The sequence below is a fragment of the Tubulanus polymorphus genome, chromosome 7, assembly GCF_964204645.1.
Source record: "Tubulanus polymorphus chromosome 7, tnTubPoly1.2, whole genome shotgun sequence".
Classification (NCBI taxonomy): domain Eukaryota; kingdom Metazoa; phylum Nemertea; class Palaeonemertea; order Tubulaniformes; family Tubulanidae; genus Tubulanus; species Tubulanus polymorphus.
Window position 1 is genome coordinate 6,418,044 of NC_134031.1, and position 20,866 is coordinate 6,438,909.

General features: G+C 38.7%; 2 protein-coding genes across 2 annotated transcripts in view; one reads left to right on the forward strand and one right to left on the reverse strand.

The window, feature by feature from the left end:
• The first annotated feature begins 7,355 nt into the window (after positions 1 to 7,355).
• On the forward strand, positions 7,356 to 9,345 carry LOC141908572 (potassium voltage-gated channel protein egl-36-like). Its single transcript, XM_074798668.1, has 2 exons — positions 7,356 to 7,865; positions 8,413 to 9,345. Exons 1-2 carry the CDS (start codon positions 7,356 to 7,358, stop codon positions 9,343 to 9,345), a joined length of 1,443 nt encoding a protein of 480 aa, XP_074654769.1.
• A 1,232-nt stretch (positions 9,346 to 10,577) lies between these two features.
• The window catches only part of LOC141908130 (uncharacterized), a 43,208-nt gene continuing 32,919 nt past the window's right edge, over positions 10,578 to 20,866 (reverse strand). The window contains exons 8-18 of the mRNA XM_074797991.1: positions 19,822 to 20,003; positions 18,671 to 18,766; positions 18,456 to 18,574; positions 17,109 to 17,347; positions 16,243 to 16,417; positions 15,552 to 15,725; positions 15,345 to 15,429; positions 14,474 to 14,749; positions 14,122 to 14,219; positions 13,895 to 14,026; positions 10,578 to 13,656 (exon numbers count right to left, since the gene is read on the reverse strand). Coding sequence (XP_074654092.1) covers positions 13,527 to 13,656; positions 13,895 to 14,026; positions 14,122 to 14,219; positions 14,474 to 14,749; positions 15,345 to 15,429; positions 15,552 to 15,725; positions 16,243 to 16,417; positions 17,109 to 17,347; positions 18,456 to 18,574; positions 18,671 to 18,766; positions 19,822 to 20,003 — 1,706 coding nt within the window. The 3' untranslated portion in view covers positions 10,578 to 13,526. The remainder of the gene's footprint in view (positions 13,657 to 13,894; positions 14,027 to 14,121; positions 14,220 to 14,473; positions 14,750 to 15,344; positions 15,430 to 15,551; positions 15,726 to 16,242; positions 16,418 to 17,108; positions 17,348 to 18,455; positions 18,575 to 18,670; positions 18,767 to 19,821; positions 20,004 to 20,866) is intronic.

Genomic DNA, 20,866 nt, shown 5'->3' on the forward strand with positions numbered 1-20,866 from the left:
AGTGATTGTATGAGAAAATTTTCTATTTCCAATTCCATGATTTCAACGTAACGTCAGCGGGAAAGTCGTGGCTTACGACCTGCATTCAATTTTGTCCGCGGTGGCGCTTTTCTGGAATCGACCGTTTTAAAGCAAAAATATGGGAACCCCGTTTTCAGAGAATTAGGTTAATTAATGATAATAATAGCTCGGTTCTAGCTCCTTGATTATAACAAAGGTGTCATCGCGTGGAATGTTTTTGTAGTAAAAGCATCCCCCGGCAGGGATTCGAACCCGATGGTATCGAGATTGCCCCGGTACGAAACCCTGCCACACTAGACCGAGTGCCATCAGGTTCGAATCCCTGCCGTGGGAGGATGTAGTAAAAGATGCTTCAATTTATCGTTTAACTTAGTACCCTTAGGAAGAGATTTGAATTCATCAAATTCAATCGGAATTATCAGTTTTACTAATATAAGATACTTGTATGTAGATACGGTATTTCAGATGTCTACTTCGACGAGTACTTGGTTGCTTTCCGTAATGAGTATTGATCGCTATATCGCAATTAGATTTCCACTTTCGGCGAGACAATGCTCTACAATAAATGTTGCACGAAGTGTTACAGGTCTATTTTTCCACAATCTTATTCGATGTCCCAACTTGGTGGGACTTAGAAACAACTCGGATAAACTCAGGTGAAGCGTGCGAACGCGTCGGCCTGAGATGGCTACTGCTATTAAACAAAATTTACTTGCTCTAATACGATTTCCTTTTCGTTGTGCTGAAGTTAATACCTGGTTTTATCGTTCTTGCATGCAATGTGCACATGTTCATATTGGTACGAAAGGTAGCCCGGGATCGGTGTCAAAATTACCCAGCAAAGTTGAACAACAGGATGCAACAAGCAGCAAACAAGGCGACAAATTACATTCATGATTATAGCGCTTTATGATATTCTTCATCGAATACGCATTGGCGTTAATAAACACGATATTGCCGGCATTTTTTTGAATCTGGATATTGCCCACAAACTTACTCGCCACATTTGATAGTTTGTCATTTCAACACGATCGGGAAACCAAAGGCCACAGAATGAAATTTCAATTAAGTGTATAATAGTAAAGAAATGAAACATGCATAAGATCTGTTAAGTAGTTGGCCAAATTTCAGTGTAAATCAATGGTCTATCAGTTGCCCGTGTTTTCGAAACATTGTCTTATTCTAAAATCTAAAATGCATTATACAAAACATTTTGCTACGCACTTCCTGTTATCGACAAGCATGGAAATTTCCAATAATACAAACACGAATAGTACAGTAGACTACCAGACAACTTGACGGGTGGAAAATATTCATGCAGCTCAATTCGAAATTCTCACTGAACTGAAGAGTTTCCAAAACCAAACACAATACGCATGTAGATACGGTATTTCAGATGTTTTCTTGACGAGTTATTGATTGCTTTTCGTAATGAGTATTGGTTGCTTTAGATCTTGCTATCAAATTTCCATATTTGTCGAGACGATCCTCTGAAATAATGTTGCAGTCTGAATGTATTTCATATTCGTATACGTTTGTAAGAGTTTTAAAAATTGATGAGATACACGTTACAGTATTATGGATTGTGTATATATTATATCTAATCATCACGAGCTCATCCTATATAAATATAGTGTCTTTAGTGGCTTGATTAAGATCTACGAGTTGAGACGAATTGTTCGTAATTCAGATATACGATGTGAATGCGATGATCATTCAGTTTTACCAATGGATCTATTATTTTTCAGCGATAAAACGCGTGATGGATGGAAAACATATTAACGCGATAAATCACACCAAGCGTTTTTTTCTCACGTCAAGGATATCAACTAATAGCCAGATTTTAGAGACATTAATGAAAGACATTTAGATATATTGACAATTCCTCGTCAGTTTTATTCTGTGTAAATTTCTTTACATATATAACACTGAAAATCTTCAAGCTGAAACTAGTAAGTGGGTTCAGTTGTAGATGTCTTAGGAAGTATTCAAACCAATAAAAAAAGTATTATTTTCCATTTGCAACATTTTCCATTTACAATCTCACATTATTAGAAATTATTCTCAATTACTAACTCAATGTAGTCCGCAGATTTCAATGCGCAATTTTTTATCGTAGAATGATTCCACGACATCAACGAAACTTTTAGTTCGACTATTTCAAAATCCAACACGATTTTGTACATTCCTACCGGTCAGATATATTGTAGAAATAGTTCTTCATGTAAACCACGCTCAACAGCTGAATCAGTACAAAAAAAAACGATTTCTCAAACACTCGTGAGATTTACATTGCGATTACAATCTTACTTCTAGACTTCCAAAGATATTCATGCAACCTCAATTAACACCGCTGCCGTTTTCCCGGGTATTTTTTCAAAATATATCTTCGCCGAAAGATATTGTGTCTATGAAAAGGTTCGATTTGCCGAGGAATTGTCAACATTACTTACCCACCGGAGAGTAATGTTACCGCGTGTTTAACGACTTTTTAATCGGAGTTTTACTCTAGTTGTACTCTTTGACTTAAGCATCAGTGGCAACTGCTAAGATTCGCCAATGAAGTAAAACACATATTGATGTCTTAGTTCGCGCCAGTCATCATAAAACGAAGACTAGTAAAACTGTCGGCTTACCGTAGGCCGGAGTAGAACATGGGCAACTACCCGGATACGGCCGTCGCAAGCCAACTTACGTCGAACGGGGTAACAGGTAAAATTCCCCACGCAAAATTTGCCCTGGTAAAATTTCCCCCGGTAAATATCCCCCTAGGTTAAAAAAATCCCCCTGGTAAAAATCCCCCAAAATTTGATTTCACAGCAAAATTCAATAAAATACTTCAATATTCTTATGTTGAAAAACTTGAATAAATTTCAAAAATGTCAAATTTTCCGTGGTATTTTTCACATTATTCACCTTAGATAATCTGCGACTTTTACCAAGCTACGTGCATAGAAATTATTCCGTGACTTTAAGATACCAACATGTATAAAAAAAAATACATTATCGTAGTTTTGAAAATTTCTACAAAGAAATCTAGTTTGTAATAGTAAAATATCTACGTAGGCCTACCCTAAGTATTAATGTAAAACGTATTATCTGTTTTCATTTAGGTTCTATACTTAAGTTTGATAGAAAACTGAACTTGGGGGATTTCTACCGGGGAGGGGGATTCTCACCTGAGGGATTTTTACCGTGTGGGATTTTTACCGGGGGGATTTTTACCAGGGTTTTTTTACCTACAATCGTCGAACGGATATGACGGTAACTGGTGGCCTATCGTAGGCTGCCAGTTGCTGATAGTCGGCGAAAAACGTAGTTGCGTCGGTTGGCGTCGAGACGCTTGTCGACATAAGCCAGCTTTTATGAATTAGAGCATTGATAATTTTAGCCAATTTTCAGAAACTTTTTAATGTTGCTTTTCAGTTGTATTTTTTTTTTCTTCCACACAATGAACTTCAAAACGATTCATTTCTCCAACTCCTCAGTCAAGTCCGCACGGTTCTTCATAAAATGTCAGTATGTGTTCAGCTTGTTAAATTGCACGACATGTTGGAATTCTCGATAGGTCATTCGTTTCGTCCGCTAAGGGGCATTATACATCAAACATCAGGTCCAAAAGTAATTATGTGAAGAACAATTTTATTTTCGAGATTTCAACCTGATGTCAGCGGGAAACTTGTGGCATACAACCTGAATTTATTTTTTGTCCGTGGTTGCGCCATTCTGGGATCGACCGTTTTAAAGCAAAAATATGGGAACCCCGATTTCAGAAAATTTGGTTCTTTCGGTCCTAGCTCCTAAACTATAACAAAAGGTGTCCTCACGGGGAATTTTTTTGTAGTACTAGAAAAGACGCTTCAAATGATCTATCGTTTGACATAGCACCCTTTCTTGTTCTTTGGTAGGGTCACCTAGAAATATATCAATAGCAAGGACAATGGGAACGACAACGCGATGTTAAGGCTTCATTCAGTAATAAATTCAACAAAGTGTGTAGTGTGAAAGGATTGCTGAAAATTGTTGCGGCAGGAGCTGTAGCTGTAGTTTTCCTCGTGAAATTATATTCTAGTGTTCGAGCTTTGTTGAGGCGTGTCAGATTCTTGATATACATGTATACGCAATAAATAACCACCCTCTGCACTGTAATCATTCTTCTTCCACCACCGTGAGTCAAAATCCATCGGCATACAATCATCACTCACGTGAATAGTAAAGATGTCGAGTTAAAGCTATGAATGAAACGATTATCTGTTGCGGTCGTTGCAATGGCGAAGTTGCTACATACTCGTACGGAGCCATAATGGGTATAGTTCGAGCCTCGATATACCTTATCGGTATAGCCGCCAACATCTTTTCATTAACGGTACTGAACGTCATGCAGCTTCAAGGAATAAGCAGCATGTTCTATCTAAAGGCTCTCGCAGTAGCCGATCTCATAAACTGTTTAACTGGAGCATTTGGAAGGGAGTTGATGATGCTCGGAGAAGAGGTTTCATTTGAATTCATAAAATTCAACCGGAGTTATCAGTTTTACTATCGTAGCATATACCTGTATGTAGATACGGTATTTCAGATGTCTACTTCGACGAGTTCTTGGTTGCTTTTCGTAATGAGTATTGATCGCTATATCGCTATTAGATTTCCATTTTCGGTGAGAAAAATCTCTACAATAAATGTTGCACGACGTGTTACAGGTTTTACCTATTTTTTCACAGTTTTATTCGATTTTCCAACTTTGTGGGACTTAGAAACAACTCGGATAAACCCAGGCGAAGCGTGCGAACGCGTCGGCCTGAGATGGCTACTGCTATTCAACAAAAATTACTTGCTCTATTACGATTTCCTTTTCGGTACTGTTGTGCTGAAGTTAATTCCTGGTTTTATCGTTCTTATAAGTAATGTACACATGTTCATATTAGTCCGAAAGGCAGCCCGGGATCGGCATAACATCAGCCAGCAAGGTGAACAACAAGATGCAACAAACAGCAAACGAGGCCGACAAATTACATTCATGATTTTAGCGCTTAATCTGATATTTTTCATCGAATATGCATTTGCGTTAATAAACACGATATTGCCGGCAATCTATTCATCGGGATATCGGCCATATCATTTTGGACAATTATTACACGCTATAAATGCAATGATAAATCTGTTTGTGTATATGGGCATCCGGAGAGGGTTTGGTCAGACGCTCCTTTGGTGTTTGAGTTGTCGTTATTTTGGAAAGCGAATGTAGATTGAGGTACTAACTTTGCCCACAAACTTACTCGCCACATTTGATAGCTCGTCATCTCAACACGATCGAGGGACCAAAGTCCCCACAGCCGCAGAATGAAATTTCAATTAAGTGTATAGTAGTAAAGAAATAAACACGCATAAGATCAGTAAAGTAGTTGGCCAAATTGCAGTGGTAATTAATGGTCTATCATAAGTAGTTGCCTGTGTTTTCGAATGTTTTAACATTGTCTTATTCGAAAATTTATGCATTGTACAAAATGTATTGCCACATACTTCCTTTTATCGACAAGCATGGAAATTTCCAATAATACAAACACGAATAGTACAGTAGGCTGCCATATACAACTGATAGACAACTTGACGGGTGAAAAAATATACATGTAGCTCGAGGAATATAGTCTTAAGTTCTCACAGAACTGAAGAGTTTCTAAAACAAACACAATACGCATGTATGTAGATACGGCAATTCAGATGTTTACTTGACGAGTTCTTGGTTGCTTAACGAGTATTGATTATAGATTTTCATTTTTGATGAAACGATTCCCTTAGATAGTTTTGCAGTCTGAATGTATTTCATATTCGTGCAATACGTTCGTAAGAGTTTAAAAATGAATGAGATACACGTTACAGTATTATGGATTGTGTATCTATCGAATCATCACGAGCTCGTTTTATATAGATATGGCTTGATTAAGATCAACGAGTTGAGATAATAGCTCGTAGTTCAGATATACGATGTGAATGCGATGATTATCCGGTTTTACCAGTGGATCTATCATTTTTCAGTGATAAAACGCGTGCCATGGATAGAAAACATATTAACTCGCAGTAAATCACACCAAGCGTTTTGTTCTCACGTCAAGGATTTAACTAATTAATCTGTTAAGACATTTATGTACGCGCTCCAGCGCTGACCATTCACAACGAGTTAGACATTCTAAGCGGAAGCGATTGGTTGGCCAACTCACATACACTCTCAAGCTCAAGAGGAAGTAAATCTGATCGTTTTATCTTGGACCCAAAGTACTAGCTTAAATACAACAAGGCAAGTAGTACTGTAATGGTTAACTATTTTATTTGACGCACGAGCTTTCGCTACTTTAGGTTATCTCATTTACCTGATGAAGCTACTAAACACTAGTAGTGAAAGCTCGTGCATCTAATAAGATAGTTAACCATTACAGTACCTGGTGAAGCTACGGAATTATGGCTTCAGACGACAAAGTTTGACTGATCACACGGAGTGGTCGGTTTGGAAAACCATATGCGCAATATCTATTGTATTGAATTATCAGGAAAACGTGGATTCGGTATTATAAATTACTGGTTACATCGCTCACAGATACCACATTAATCACTTGCCGCGATGAAAAATAATCACATAATCGCATAATGATCTTCCCAGTGATCATTCTACTCGAGAAGTCAAGTCGCAACAGGCTACCATGGAGACAAACCAGATGACTTGTCGCTATTTACTACGGATCAACTTGAAATATCATTACTAATCGTAAAACCGCCAACAGATCTGCGTATATATGCACGTAGGTCGCAACATGTACAAATCTGGAAATCTTTCAAAAGACATTCAATATTGATTCTACTATATTCAACGATATAGATCGTAGCAGTTGACTGGAATATTTACGAAAGTGTTTCTATAAATCTGGACAACTGGATAGTTTCCATTTCGTGAAATATTACGTTTGTGTGTGTCATTAAACGCCAATAAGAAGTTACGTATTGCGGTTGATATTGGCGCACGCATTATCAATAATTCTCAATGGTTGGTTATAATGGATTGTATGTTCATCACCAGCCGGCCCTCGGCTTAATTAATCACAGACGAGTCTAATTCCAATTAGAAAATTGATTTTCAGCGATACCGTAATAATAGATTGCACCATAAAACATAAAACTACCTCATTATGTTTTCGCTTGATTTCATAACGAACAATTAGATCAAGTCGAACGAGCTGATCGGATTGTGTCGGCGACGAACGCGGCATTCTATAAAAACCGAGTATAGAAGTAACCGAACGACCAGAGAGTTCTACCGGTACCATTAATAGTAGAAATTGGTTGATAAAATGACCGCTGAACTCGAAGAGCAAGATTTAGAAATGGACGACAAATGTAACAATGAAGAGAATGATAGTTTGGTCAAAATAAATGTCGGTGGGCGAGTTTTCGAAACGAAAATCTCCACGTTAAAACGAATCCCGAATACGCGACTCGCTACATTGCCAACCGACGAGGAGCATTTCATAGTCGATAGACAGGAATACTATTTCGATCGTAATCCTACAGTTTTTGAATCGGTTTTGGAATTCTATCGAACTGGTGAACTGCATACGCCCGTATCGTTGTGCGGACCGCAGGTCAAGCGCGAGTTGAAATACTGGGGAATCGACCAGAGGGATGTCGAAAGATGTTGCTGGGCGAACTATTACGGCAGCGCGGGAACTAGAGATGACTTGATTAACTTTGAAAAGTCGTTATTGAAGTATAAGGCACCTCTGGCTGGTAAAGGGTGCACAGCGTGGAAGGAGCAAGTGTGGATGTTTTTAGATAACCCGTCATCATCTATTGGTGCCACGGTAAGTGCCACGCATGTGGACAGAATACCGACGAATGTCACCCAATTTGATCGATTTAAGGTTTGTTTCGGGGATAGATTTTCAATTACCGTGAACTATATGAATCAGTGAAAATCACAATATCCGTGATAAGACGATCAGTAAAAATCCCGTAATATATTGAATGAATCTAAAAATTTTTTTGAAATTATAAATATTTCTGGTGGATGCTACCACCCCTCTTCAGTCTAAAAAGAAGGGTGGTAGCATCCACCCGAAATATTTCTAAATTTTAGAATAATCTTTTTAGATCCATTGATTTATTGTGGGAGTTTTACTCACCATGAACTATAGTTTCACCCTATCGAGATAATAGGATGGTTTGCCTTATTCACAAAAAACGATTCCAAGTAAGCCTTATGCTAGTTTTTTTTCAGTTTTAATTTCCGGAAATGTAACATTATACGACATTACAGTTTTCAGATTGATATGTACATTTCTAGTTCCACGGCAGGCTTCCCGCTAAATTAGTCAATCAATAACATTGCGTGTTTTCGTCTCATTTCAGATGTTTGCCGTCTTATCGCAACTGATAATCATCATTTCGGTAATATCGCTTATCCTGGAATCGATACACGACGTTCAAGTACCGATGAGTCGCTATGACAATGAGACGTTACGCATGTTACCAGGGATCCGTCAAGCGGGCGACACGACCGTTCCTCCAATAGAACTCCTATACGTCGATTGGTTCTGCTACATATTTTTCATCGTCGAATACATTGTGCGCTTCATTTTTTGCCCGGAAAGAAAAATGTTCGTGACGAATATGTATTTCATCATCGACTTACAGGCCATAATTTGGCCGATTATATATTACGTCACGCGACAAGCCGACGAAGAATTCGCGGCGAAACCAGAATTTATGATCACGCTTCGCGCTTTGGAGTCGCTCCGCGTGATCAGATTGTTGCACATCATGCGCAACATTCACGCCGGCGAAGTAGTTCTGTACTCGCTGCGCAAGAGTATGAGGGAAATAGGGCTGACGATTTTACTGTTTATAATCGGAACCGTCTGCTGCGGTTGCTTAATGTACTACGCCGAAAAAGACAACACGAAAAACTTCCTGGACATCACATCCTCCATCTGGTGGGCTATGGTTACGATGACGACGGTCGGGTACGGCGACATGTACCCGACTCAATCATGGGGATACCTAGTCGGTGCTTTGACTATGGTCATCGGCATACTCCTTGTCGGTTTAACCTTTTCTACGATCGTCAACAATTTCATGTTGTACTTCGGCCACGATCCAAAAGCCGACAACTATCGGTGTCCCAGGTCGTACACACCCCCGAGCATAACCGAGGAGGTGTTCAACCAGAGTATTTACAACGCGGACGATAAACCTGAGACGCGTTACCCTTACCCTATCGGCTCTGCCGAGTGCGGAATAGTCAACGGTGGATATTACAGACGCGAGTCGAAAATCTACTAAGTGCAAGGGCAAAATTGGGTAAAAGTGCAGATCCGCACCTCTCCGCGTAAACGGTTCAATCAATTACGTTAAATATCATTGTTTCAGATTCAAAATGTCATCAGCAATTCAGTACATTGCCATTGGTTAATTTTAAGATATCTTCACTAGAGAGTAGAAAGATTTTAGCCAGGATTCTGGCATTCAGCAGATTGCGTCAATCACGAGAGGTGCGGATCTGCACTTTTACCCAAGAGAGCCGAGAAAACTGCTGAGAAAATGGCAGCGTTGGATCCAGGATTTCAGGTGCACAAATTATGAAGGGGGTCTGGGGAAAATATTTAAAATTAGACGCGTTCTAGGTACGATCAGAGTCCGTCTGACCCGGAACCAGTCCAATCATAAAACGCAGCAATGACGCAGCAACATCGACGAAACGCCATAAAATAGATGACTGCCGAAAAAAGCATCGGTAAACGACGACAACGCTTAGGCCAACCCCATCAGGGATTTTTCACATACTTTTTCTTCTTCCTCACGAAAAGGCCAGTCCCTAAAAATAGCAAGGACTTTTGTGCACAGGCATCCTCGCTTGCCAGGGGTCCGGTATCACCCCCGCACCAACCGCCTTAGCGCAGTGGGTTCGGATCCCTTGACCGGTGAAGATGGTGCACAGTGAAACGTGCACCCCCTGGATCCACCGCTGAAGCGCTTAGTTTTCCGAGGAATAAATTCCTGTAGCGATAATGTCAAATATTCGTAGATACGGTACTTTCTTTTCATTAGAACATTTTCTAATCTTGTAATATTCGTTGAATTAGTATCACCGGGCTTTATTGCCTTTCAATTCGGTTGTTTTTTTTTATAGTACATGTAGCTATTTAGAGTCTACGTCTGAGAAATGAACGTTTTGAAAGTGCAACCCATTTGTTAACAGTGACTTTGTGATAGCAACTCTTACCGTAACGCTACTCTCAAAACACATCGTTTTAAAAAGTCAACTATTGAAAACCATCAGTTATCCACTTATTCAGTCAACAATGGACCCTTTTAGACTCTACTAGATAGTAGAGGGTAATGTGTACTGAATAACATTTTTAGTACATATCCTGCAGTACTTGTGTTTTCCATTGAAGCGTGGAGTAATCAATGAATGATTACTCATATTCTGAAGCAACTATTCAGACTCATGAGGATGGAAATGTGAATAAAAAAGAAAATAATTTAAAAGACTAATAATTACAGTACATCGCGTCATTACTAGACAAAAGTTTATTTCAATCAACTTAAAATGTTCGTTGATCTCAAGATATTCGTATATATATTCTATAAAATATTTGTTCAGCAGCTATTTATGAATTTAAGTACATTATGTGCATTTAATACAAGTTGTACATAAGATAGTCGGTGTTATAACGCGGGACCGCTAGAGACCCCTATTGTTAATCAGCTCCTCGACTATTTACATCTCGTTCGTCAGCATTTAGCATGATTCCATCCACGTGGAACTAACATGAATTATGACTTTCTTACAAAATCAATAACGTGTGTATATTCAAATTTTAATAGTTATGTCCGAATATTGAGGTTCGAGCTACTTTCATCATTAAAGATACTTTAAAATATGCAGGGCAGCCAACTCCAAGAACGCAGTTTGAATGGTTTCTAGGGACCCGTTTCACAGTCTAAGACCAACTTAGTTCTATAGCCAATCTAACAATTTAATACCAGTCTTAATATTTAAGACCACTTTTTGGACTTAAGTCACGACTGTGCAACTGGGCCCAGGGTTCGGTTTCATGAAAAGGATTGAGGCCTAAATCGATTTAAGATTAACTGAATTGATGAAGAAATTAAATCGATTTAAGAGTTAAACCTTGTTGTGAAACTGGGCCCTGGGGCCGGTTGCTTAGTCATGGATTAAACTTAAGAGCAGTCTACTGTCTAAGACCAACTTAGTTCAATCTGACAAATTACAACCAGCCTGAAGATTTGAGACCACTTTTTGACTTACCGGTAAGTCACGACTGTCAGTTGCACCTGGAGCTTATCAAAAGGCCAAGAAGGATCCTGAAATAGTTTACAGAACTGATTTCGAAATACATGGGGCTCATTCTCTTGACTGGTCAGTGGAGAAAATACAATTAAGAGCATTACATCGCTTTAGAAATGCTTCAAGTGATTTTCAAGTGAAACAGAAATCACAAATACAGAAAAATAAGTAATAGTTGGAAACTTTGCATTCATATTTGTGATGACACACACAACGGTCTAACCATGACACATCACACAATATCTAGAAACATACAAATTAATTTAAAAAAAATTTTAAGACTGAAAATTCTTTAAGAATCGTTTATCGGCGTTTTATATAAACCGGTTATATAAAACATTGGATAGAAGAATAAAGAATTCTTATACTGCTGAATCTTACATCATCGAAATAATATGGAAGAAACGATAAAAATAGAATACGCAACTAGTTACAGATCAGCAGTGAATCATAACATTCTAATTCACCAAAAGAATTTATCATGGTTCCCACAGTTACGTGAATTAAAAATCTCCATTACATTTTGTGGTGGCTGGTTGATAAAAAAGGTGATTTTCAAGGGAAATCGCTGAAGAAAGTTGCCCGTAGCAAATACAATACCCAGTATGTGAAACGTAAATGAATTTCCCAAATATTTCTCCGATTTTAGGAAAGTTTTTGAAATTCCCAAATATTTCCAAGCTGGGAATCATTACCGGGGTATTTCGAAATTCCCTAGTTTTTCCCAATAAGTTTCCCTGTCCTGTGGGAACCATGATACGAGAATATTGGCATTTGCGATGATATTCATTTTGTAATAATAACCAAGTATTGATGTATACATAGCTTATCAACAACAATTTTCAATGATAGACTACTTTCAACAGAACAGATGTTTCAAAATCTTCACCGAGTCCCCTAAATCCCGAAATTAAAATGATTCAAACATCTGGGATGATAAACTAAATTGTGGGTTATCTATTCTATATGAATGGTTTACAGTAGTCTTTACTATGTCTACCTTATTTACTCATATATCGATAATCCATAGATTTTCTTGCCCCGTAATTAGGAAGATCATAGCACTACATTGTTTTTTATGTTGAGTCAGCGATCCATTTTAAACCCCCTCCCTCACCTCAATGACACTTGTGTGTTGTGCACAGAGCTGCCAACCTCTGAAAAGTGCAATCAGTAACAAATTGATTTTTTTCAGTAACATTTCATTGAAATATGAAAGAAAATGTTCAAATAAATCAGTAATCAACAGTAAGACCCTCAGTAACATATTTCATATTTCTGTACACAGCAAACAAATGAAATCAGTATTTCTCATTATGAAATAGTAACAAATACTAAAAAACAGGAACAGTTGGCAACTCTGTAATGCACAATAAAGCCAGGCTAGAAACTGGTCGCCCCGCCTAACAATCATGTATTTTTTACAAATATAACAAACAAAACAGTTAACATCCATTTCATTTTCGTCGATTTATATTTACAAAACAATAATCAGGAATAAATATAAAATCTATCTACAGAGCACCAACTCTTTGAACAAATCTCTCCATCAAACCACAATAAGCCATTTTCCCTTTTCCGGGATTTGGCAAAAAGCCCTACCCTAGTTGACCGGACGCAGCTATTTGTCACACAGAAACACAGTAAACCTCGCCTAACTCGGACAAACCGGGACCTGCAAAGTTGGTCCGAGGTTAAGAGATGTCCGAGTTAAAGATAGGAAAGATAAGTTAGGGAAATCACGAAAAATGATTTAGTTTTTGTCCGAATTAGTCGAGAATCTGAGTTGCGTATGTCCGAGTAAGGCCAGGGGTTTACTGTATACACACTCAATCAGATTCCCAACGGTGTTTTTTCGTTGACGAAAATCATCGACTAAATTAACCCCAATTTCCGATTCCTGGCTAACTTCGATATCATATTTCGGAACAAGTTCCGCGTGTGCAAGTTAGATTTAATTCACAGTCGAATTAGTTCATTTTCAATCTCGGTTCTGATTTTTAACACGGAACACCGACCCGGTGTGCAAATGCCTGCACTGTCTAATAGGGCAGGGTATTGTTAAGGCTAGCGGAGAACGTCGAATCTACATTCACGTGTAGCATAACAATGGTACGTATATATAGGTGTCAGCACCTATCTTCATCGGCTATGATTTACTAGCGCCCCCACGCGGTTTGATCGTTTCCGATATCTGCCACAGAGATTCCTCGCACAGTACGTCGTCGAAATTGTTGAACATCAATATGATCTTCGAATGTCGTTTGAACGGATAATCGCTGCAACGATAGAAAGAAAAAAAAAACGGTGAAACCGGTTAGAAGAAAGCGCAAAACAGCTACCGGTAGATATGTCTTAAGGCGTACGCATTTTGTACCGTGCTAAGTCAGATGTACAGTCAACTCCGATATAATGTCCTCCCATTTACCGCCACCCCCGCCTACCGCCAGGTTTTCTCTATGTACATCTCCATACAAATACAGAGTAAAACATCCAATATACCAATCATTGCCTTACCATTTTCTGAATCTGCGCAGGGCGTCGAGCAAGTTGAAAAACTGCCATCGCTTCGAAAAGTTGACATTTCCATCCGGGAGTAAATCGGGGTTACCGATGTGGACGAACGTCAAATCTTGAAGTATCATTCCGCTGGAGAGAAAAACATATGCGTCAAATATTCGTCAGAATTCTCGCCCAGTTGATCAGGTACGAATAATACAGCAAAGTAAAATCGAAATGCTTACATATATGGAATACAGGGAGGTTCCGTTTCAGCGAGGGCGTGTCTATAAGCCCGGAATGACTGTGAGCTGTCAATCAAATCACACATATCCTTCAATGTCTACAAAACATCAATCAATAACATTTTAAGCAAATAGATATGTAAACTTTGAGAGTTGGTCTGTTATCAAGCTGACCCTCTGAACGTAGTTCCAGTTCTTGGTAAATTTTGACTCTCTGAAATTTGAACAGAGAACGGTGGAACTGGGTTGTGCTTTAACTCCAGGAACTACAATGATTCATTAGTTTTCGGTTTTCATACTCCCCTCGAACTTGATATTGGTTTCAGGAGTTTTAAAATCAATTCATACTTACATCAGTAATAGTTTTAGGCCACTCGAGACGTCCGACCGGGGCTGAATTCAACGCTGACAATATGGCCAGGTACGAATTAAAGTTATGCATCTTGCGCAGGTATTTCATGATTTTGATGAACTTCAGCATGATTTTCTCGCGGTCTTTGCTGTCGTCTTTTTCGAGAATCCGCGTTCGCACCCAGTACGACATTTTGTTGAAATGCTCCGTGAATCTCGTCAGATTCGGACTCAGTTCCTCCGATTGCTCCTTCGCCCACGATAACGTCTCTGGAATCTGAAATACAATTTAAGAAAATCTCTTCATTCAATTGACGAATCATTCGACACACATTTAGCTACCGGTAGATGAAACTGAAGCATGAAAAGTTGAAAAAATATATACAACAGTTTATTCGGACAGCTCCGAAGTTTTCAATAAACTTCATCGTCAGAGAAATGAAAATGTTTATTATATCATTATATCATTGCTCATTAACTCTGAAATATTGAGATTAATATCAGTACTTCAGAGTTAATGAGTAAGTCATCCAGTAATTGTTCAGAGTTAAAATTTGACCCCGAGTTAACTCATTGAAAATGAACTAATTTTAACTCAGAGTTAACTCTAACTCACAACTGAGGAACTGGGTCCTGGATGCCGAGTGATTAGGTTTAACTCAGAGTTCAAATTAAAATTGTAGTTCATTTTCAATTAGTGAACTCAACTCAAATTTTAAAGCAAAACTATGTTGAAGCGCAATAGGTCTGAAATATTTTAGAAAGTCGCTAGATAAGAATTATTATTATTATCATCATTTTCATTAATTATTTTCAAAGATGTTGCTGGTACCACCAATTCTGGATTCAATAAATTTGACTTCGAGACTTACTTCGATTTTAAGGAATAGATCAGCGTCAAGTAACGTCATTTGTTCGGCAATATCGTGCGACTTAAAATCCAACATCGACAGAACTCTGAAAAACCAATATCAAAAACATCAATAATCAAATCAATCAATCAATCGCACATGACATTTGGGTCGAATGAATAATGTCTTAATCATTTCTAACCCGAAACCAGAACTACTTTTTCTTACTTGTTTGTAATCGGTATAGATGTAAGTAGCGGCGCATCCTGTAATTGTCGACGCAACTCGCATTTTTCGAGAAGTTTCTTGCGCAAAACTTTGGCCAGCATCAGTTCGCCGTCGCACAACAGTTGAAACACTAGATTCGACAACATGTTCACGATATCATCGTTTATATCGGTGCTGAAAATGAAAAGAAATCGATAGGTCTATCATAAATGTTTTTGTTTGTGCATTCCTACAGTACAAATCAATCGCGGACATCATTCTTCCACAGGATCCGGCGAAGGTCATTTCGAATATTTCTTATTCGTAATTGATTTATCGAGGAGAAAATTTGGAGAGATTGTTGACAAACATTCTTAGCCGACGCCATTAACTACCTGTAGCCACTCACTACTACTATGTGGAGTGGCTCCAGCATCCAAATCATGGTATTTACAAGCATCCCTTCAATATAAGCCATTATTCAAAATGGATGGCTCTAAATCATGGTATTTTAGAAGCTTTGATGATTTGGAGCCAAAGGGTGCTTCCAAATACCACATTTACAGCACCCCTGATTGATAATGGCTTCTTGGAGCCAAAGGATCCTTCCAGAGGCTTCCAAGTACCACATTTGCAGCCACCCTTGATTGATAATGGCTTCACACTATCGTTTTCGATGTTCAAATCCCTGTCTCAGGAGGGAAAAACGTACCACAATTCATCAACGACGCGTATAATCAACGAAAACGTATTTCGGGACAGACGTTTCTTTTTGTCGTCGGTGGAATGACAGAATCTGTTGTAACGATACAGTAATTTCTTCAGCAATTCATCCGACTGTATGAACGTCCTGTAGGTCGTTAGGAATGCTTCCTGATACATGAAATCTATATAGGAAAAGAAGTGGAAATCTCATGAAAAACGAATTGACGAGATGTAAAAATGCCATGGAGTTCAATTTTGTGGTCTGAGGGTATTTCCTACCCCCTTTAGCCGCAATCACACACAGCTGATTTGGCATTTTATTGAAAAGTTATCACCACGAAGCATTGAAATTCAGATCGACCAGACCATCATCACTCGTCATTCAAATGGTGATTTGAATATTTTAAGGGGTGCAGGGTACTGGCAGCAGATTGATACCCGCATTGAAACAAAGTAAAAAATATGACTGAGAAATTGCTTTGAGTTTAAGATGTAAACATTGAGAGCTAAGACCAAAAATCCCACAAGTGACTAAAACATTAACAGGGCTGTATTTAGCAGAGAGGCAGTTGATCCCTACACATTTTTGCAAATATCATTGTTACATCCTATAGGACTTCCCTTTTTTGGGTTTCTCTGCCCCTCAAAATTCATATGCTAGGTACAGCCCTGATTTACCAAATATTATTAGAAAAATTTCGAGCGGTCAAAACTGCCCTGCTTCTGTCTAAAATAATACGTCAAATAAAATAGTAAATAGAAAATGCGAATCAGATAGTTGGGGAACTGATATTTATTGTAATTTTTATTTGAACTCGATTAACAATTGTGGGATTTTACGTCAGATTAATGCATTTTAGAGACAAATCTTACTGTTTCTGCCGGCGACTGCCGCGTGTACGATCAACGTATCTCTAGCTCCGCCTCTGATTTCGCAACTGTCGTCGTCTTCTTCGGTCTTCTTTAACAACATGTTGGAAACGTCGACCAAATCCAGCGGGTTATCCTCCGCCGAACTCGTCGACGACGCATTACCATCTGGCATCGCCTCACGCGGCGACGGAAGCATTCGCGTGTCGTCGCCGACCGGAGCCGACGATCTCTTCAATTCGCTGAAATTAAATCGACGTTTACGGACGGCGTACAAGGACGTCATCATTATCGTGGTATTCATGCCAACCATATTGATATTCGGAGAATAGTCCCAGCGACGGTGGAGTTAAAACTTCTGATTCGAATTGGAACAACCTGCAGGGGTCATTTCTTTCTTTATACACCAACTTATAATGCTAATTAATTGCTGATTACGCTTGAGAAAGTCATCACGCTATAATTGAAAACTGGCTCTTTGATGTCTTTTGTTAGATAGAGGGAAAGTTTGGCCACAGTTTGTCCACTGTTGTAGAACAGTAAGTGGAACTGTGAATAATTGCACTAACTGTCTAATTGCATTATTCGGTCATTAACTAGACTGAAATAGTAATAATAATCTACTATGTATACTTAGACGAAATAATAAATACAATCAATATAACATACTATCAATGATGCACTAAAATCCACCATGTTCAATCTAAAATCAGAATATTAAGATGATGGACCTATAAAAACTAGTTTAAAAGACTCGAGGTGTGGACAAATAGTACTTTGAAGATTAACAGGATTTCATATTGAGCATAAGCTTTTCCTTCTAGTGTATTGTAACTTTATCAGGAGAATGATGAAGCTAGTTAGCCTTAAAAGTGTTTTTTGTCATCCCATTTACTGACTTAAAAGACTTGTGTTCTGTAGTGCCCTTAGGCAAGGCATTAATTCACATTTGCTACTGGACAGATGTAGTACCTTGTATCGCTGAACAATCTCCCCAGGAAGAGTAAGATGAAAGTATGTCAGTTAAGGTCCGGGGTAAAAATAATCTTGTGGAATGACCGAGCTGGTGAACATTAATACAATGAAACAGGCGCTATACAAAAGTCGAGATATTATTATCATTACCGGTATTATTAATTATAGCTAGCACCATTACATGAAAGTGCGGGACCAAGTTCCACAGTTGTGAATTAAGATTTGACTCAGAGTTAACTCATCGCAAATGAACTAATTTTAACTCAGAGTTAATACTAACTCACGACTGTGGAACTGGCCACTGTTGATATAAATGGTGCTGCCATAAAATGTTGCAAGGTCGAAGAGAAATTCCAGCAAAAATATGAATTATACCTGTCAAAAGTGAATCTATCGTTACTGCCTTCGGCGAGACTGGCTGAATTCGACTTCTCTTTCGGAGTTTTCAGCGATCCGGCGACTGGTTTCGCGACCGAGGTCTGACCGTGAGGAGACTGAAATACGCAGATAGAAAAAATCAAACAACCGGTACGTAGATGAATCCGAATTCGAGAAACGAGAAACACTACTCGATGAAATGGAATACATACTTTGATACGTTTAGGGGGCAGAACGGGAATGACAGGCGACCTAGGGGGCGGTGTCTCCAAGAATACATCATCGCTTTTCCTGGATGAAGACGACAGCTGAAATAATGAAACATACACGGATTCTGCCAGGTTCGCTAGTGGTTACACGGTTACCCCGTCTCAATTTCTTCTACATTTCAATTAAATTCGAGTCAACTTTTCTCATTAGTAAATAAATTTTCAGTGAAATCTATACCATACATTGAGTGAGAAAGCGAATCTTATATCTATCCAGTGACTACTTGTTTGATAATTTTTATATTTGGAAGCCTGGCAAATTATAGTTTTGGCACTGCAGTTCCCCTTTTAATCTAAACCCAAAACTGTGTGTGGATCCAGAATTGGAAATCCTGATCTAAAATTACAGCAGTAGGGTCCAGAATTGGAAATCCCGATCTGTATCATAGTACCGGTAGTAGATCTTCAGCGATCTAACACCGATATATCAAACATAAGTAGGTAACCCACAGCTGTGTAACCAGGTATAGAAACCATGGGAGATTAGCCTTGAAACTTCAGTCAAGCCCGCTTAATCTAGATTGGCTTAAGCTGGATTTTGGTCTAACCCTGACATTTCATGCTGTCCATTCTTTCATTAATATACACAAAAATGAGTTTTTAATCCGGATTTCTGTATGCTCCAGATCAAATCATCGGTCCCGAATGATCCCAATCAAGCGGGTTCTACTCTAGTTTATTCTTCTATCATTCGTGTCGATATTCAAATCTAAACCCATCACTGAACATCCTCCCTCGGCAGGGATTTGATCCTGATGGCATCGCTACACTCAGCTATGGCACGAAAACCCTGCCACACTAGACCGGGTGAGCACCAATCAGATTGCTCATTGTACAATCGCTGAGGTCAATTTCACGGAAGAACTATAGATGGGAAAACCCGGGCTAAAATAAAACGGGATATCTGATTGGTTAATAATGACATCATCTAAGCTGCGCGATCGTTCTAGTGTGGCAGGGTTTCGTACCATGGCAATCTCGATGCCATCAGGTTAGAATCCCTGCCAGGGGAGGATGATCACCAAATAGGTCTAGAAATCATTTCCAAATATCGAACCCACCGGGTCTGGTACAAGTGACAAATATGGGAATACCTGCGACATGACGCTCAACGTTTTCGATCGCGGATGGTACGGTTGGAATATTTCTAGCTGATGTTGTTGCCACTGCGTTTGATAGAAACTCGTTGAATGTTGAGCGAACGTTTGTTTCACGATGTCCTTGAAGTAATCTTTCGCGTTCGCGTAACCGCCGAACATTTGCATGTATTCCTCAACTGAAAACAATAAGGTAATAATTGATGATAATGATTTGTGAATATTTGTATGGCACAAGAATCCAATTCGATACAGTTCGAATGCCCTCATTCTTTTTCAATTACATGTAGTAATATTCCGAATAATACTCAATTGAAACTACCTAACCAAACAGCTGATGCAGTGTCTGAATAACGTTATTTGAGTATACATAATATTTTCTTAAAATGGTCGTTCTAAAGCCTAAATTAAGTGGGTGGAGGATAAGGGAAGTAAAGCTATGTTTTCTTAGTAACGGCAAGGCAGAAAATTACACTTGCGTATACCAATACTTATCCATTTATTCAATTGTCTTGACGTACAGCTACGACATAAGGGTGTGCGAAATCTGAAAGGGTTTGAAGGCAAAGGGGCAGAAAGGCGCAAATGAAATCTGATAAATACAAAGGATTCTACCCAGTCAGTTATATGGTATTAGGTGAAGTCTGTGAGCTTCCAGTGTCATCAGTGTCTATCCACTGTCGTACGGGTTGGTTGCTAGTTGGTTAAGATGAAAATGAAGTTCGAAAGAAACAAATGGAATGTTATTCTTCTGTACTTAGTACTTCGGTACCAAATGTATCATCTATGTAAAGTTGTGACTTTTTTGTCAAATATGGTGTATTCTTTATTCTATAATATGAATCATAATCGCAAACAGTCCCTCCGTATACCCTTTATTCGAAGTGATGGCGTAGATAAGATTATAAATTTCAATTTCACTAATCGGAAATCTAGTAACCTGACATCTCGTTATACATGACGCATAACCCAGGCTTCAACAGACACATAGTACTTGTCGCACACTATAGTACATTACACAGAACCAAGAGCACGTAAATAA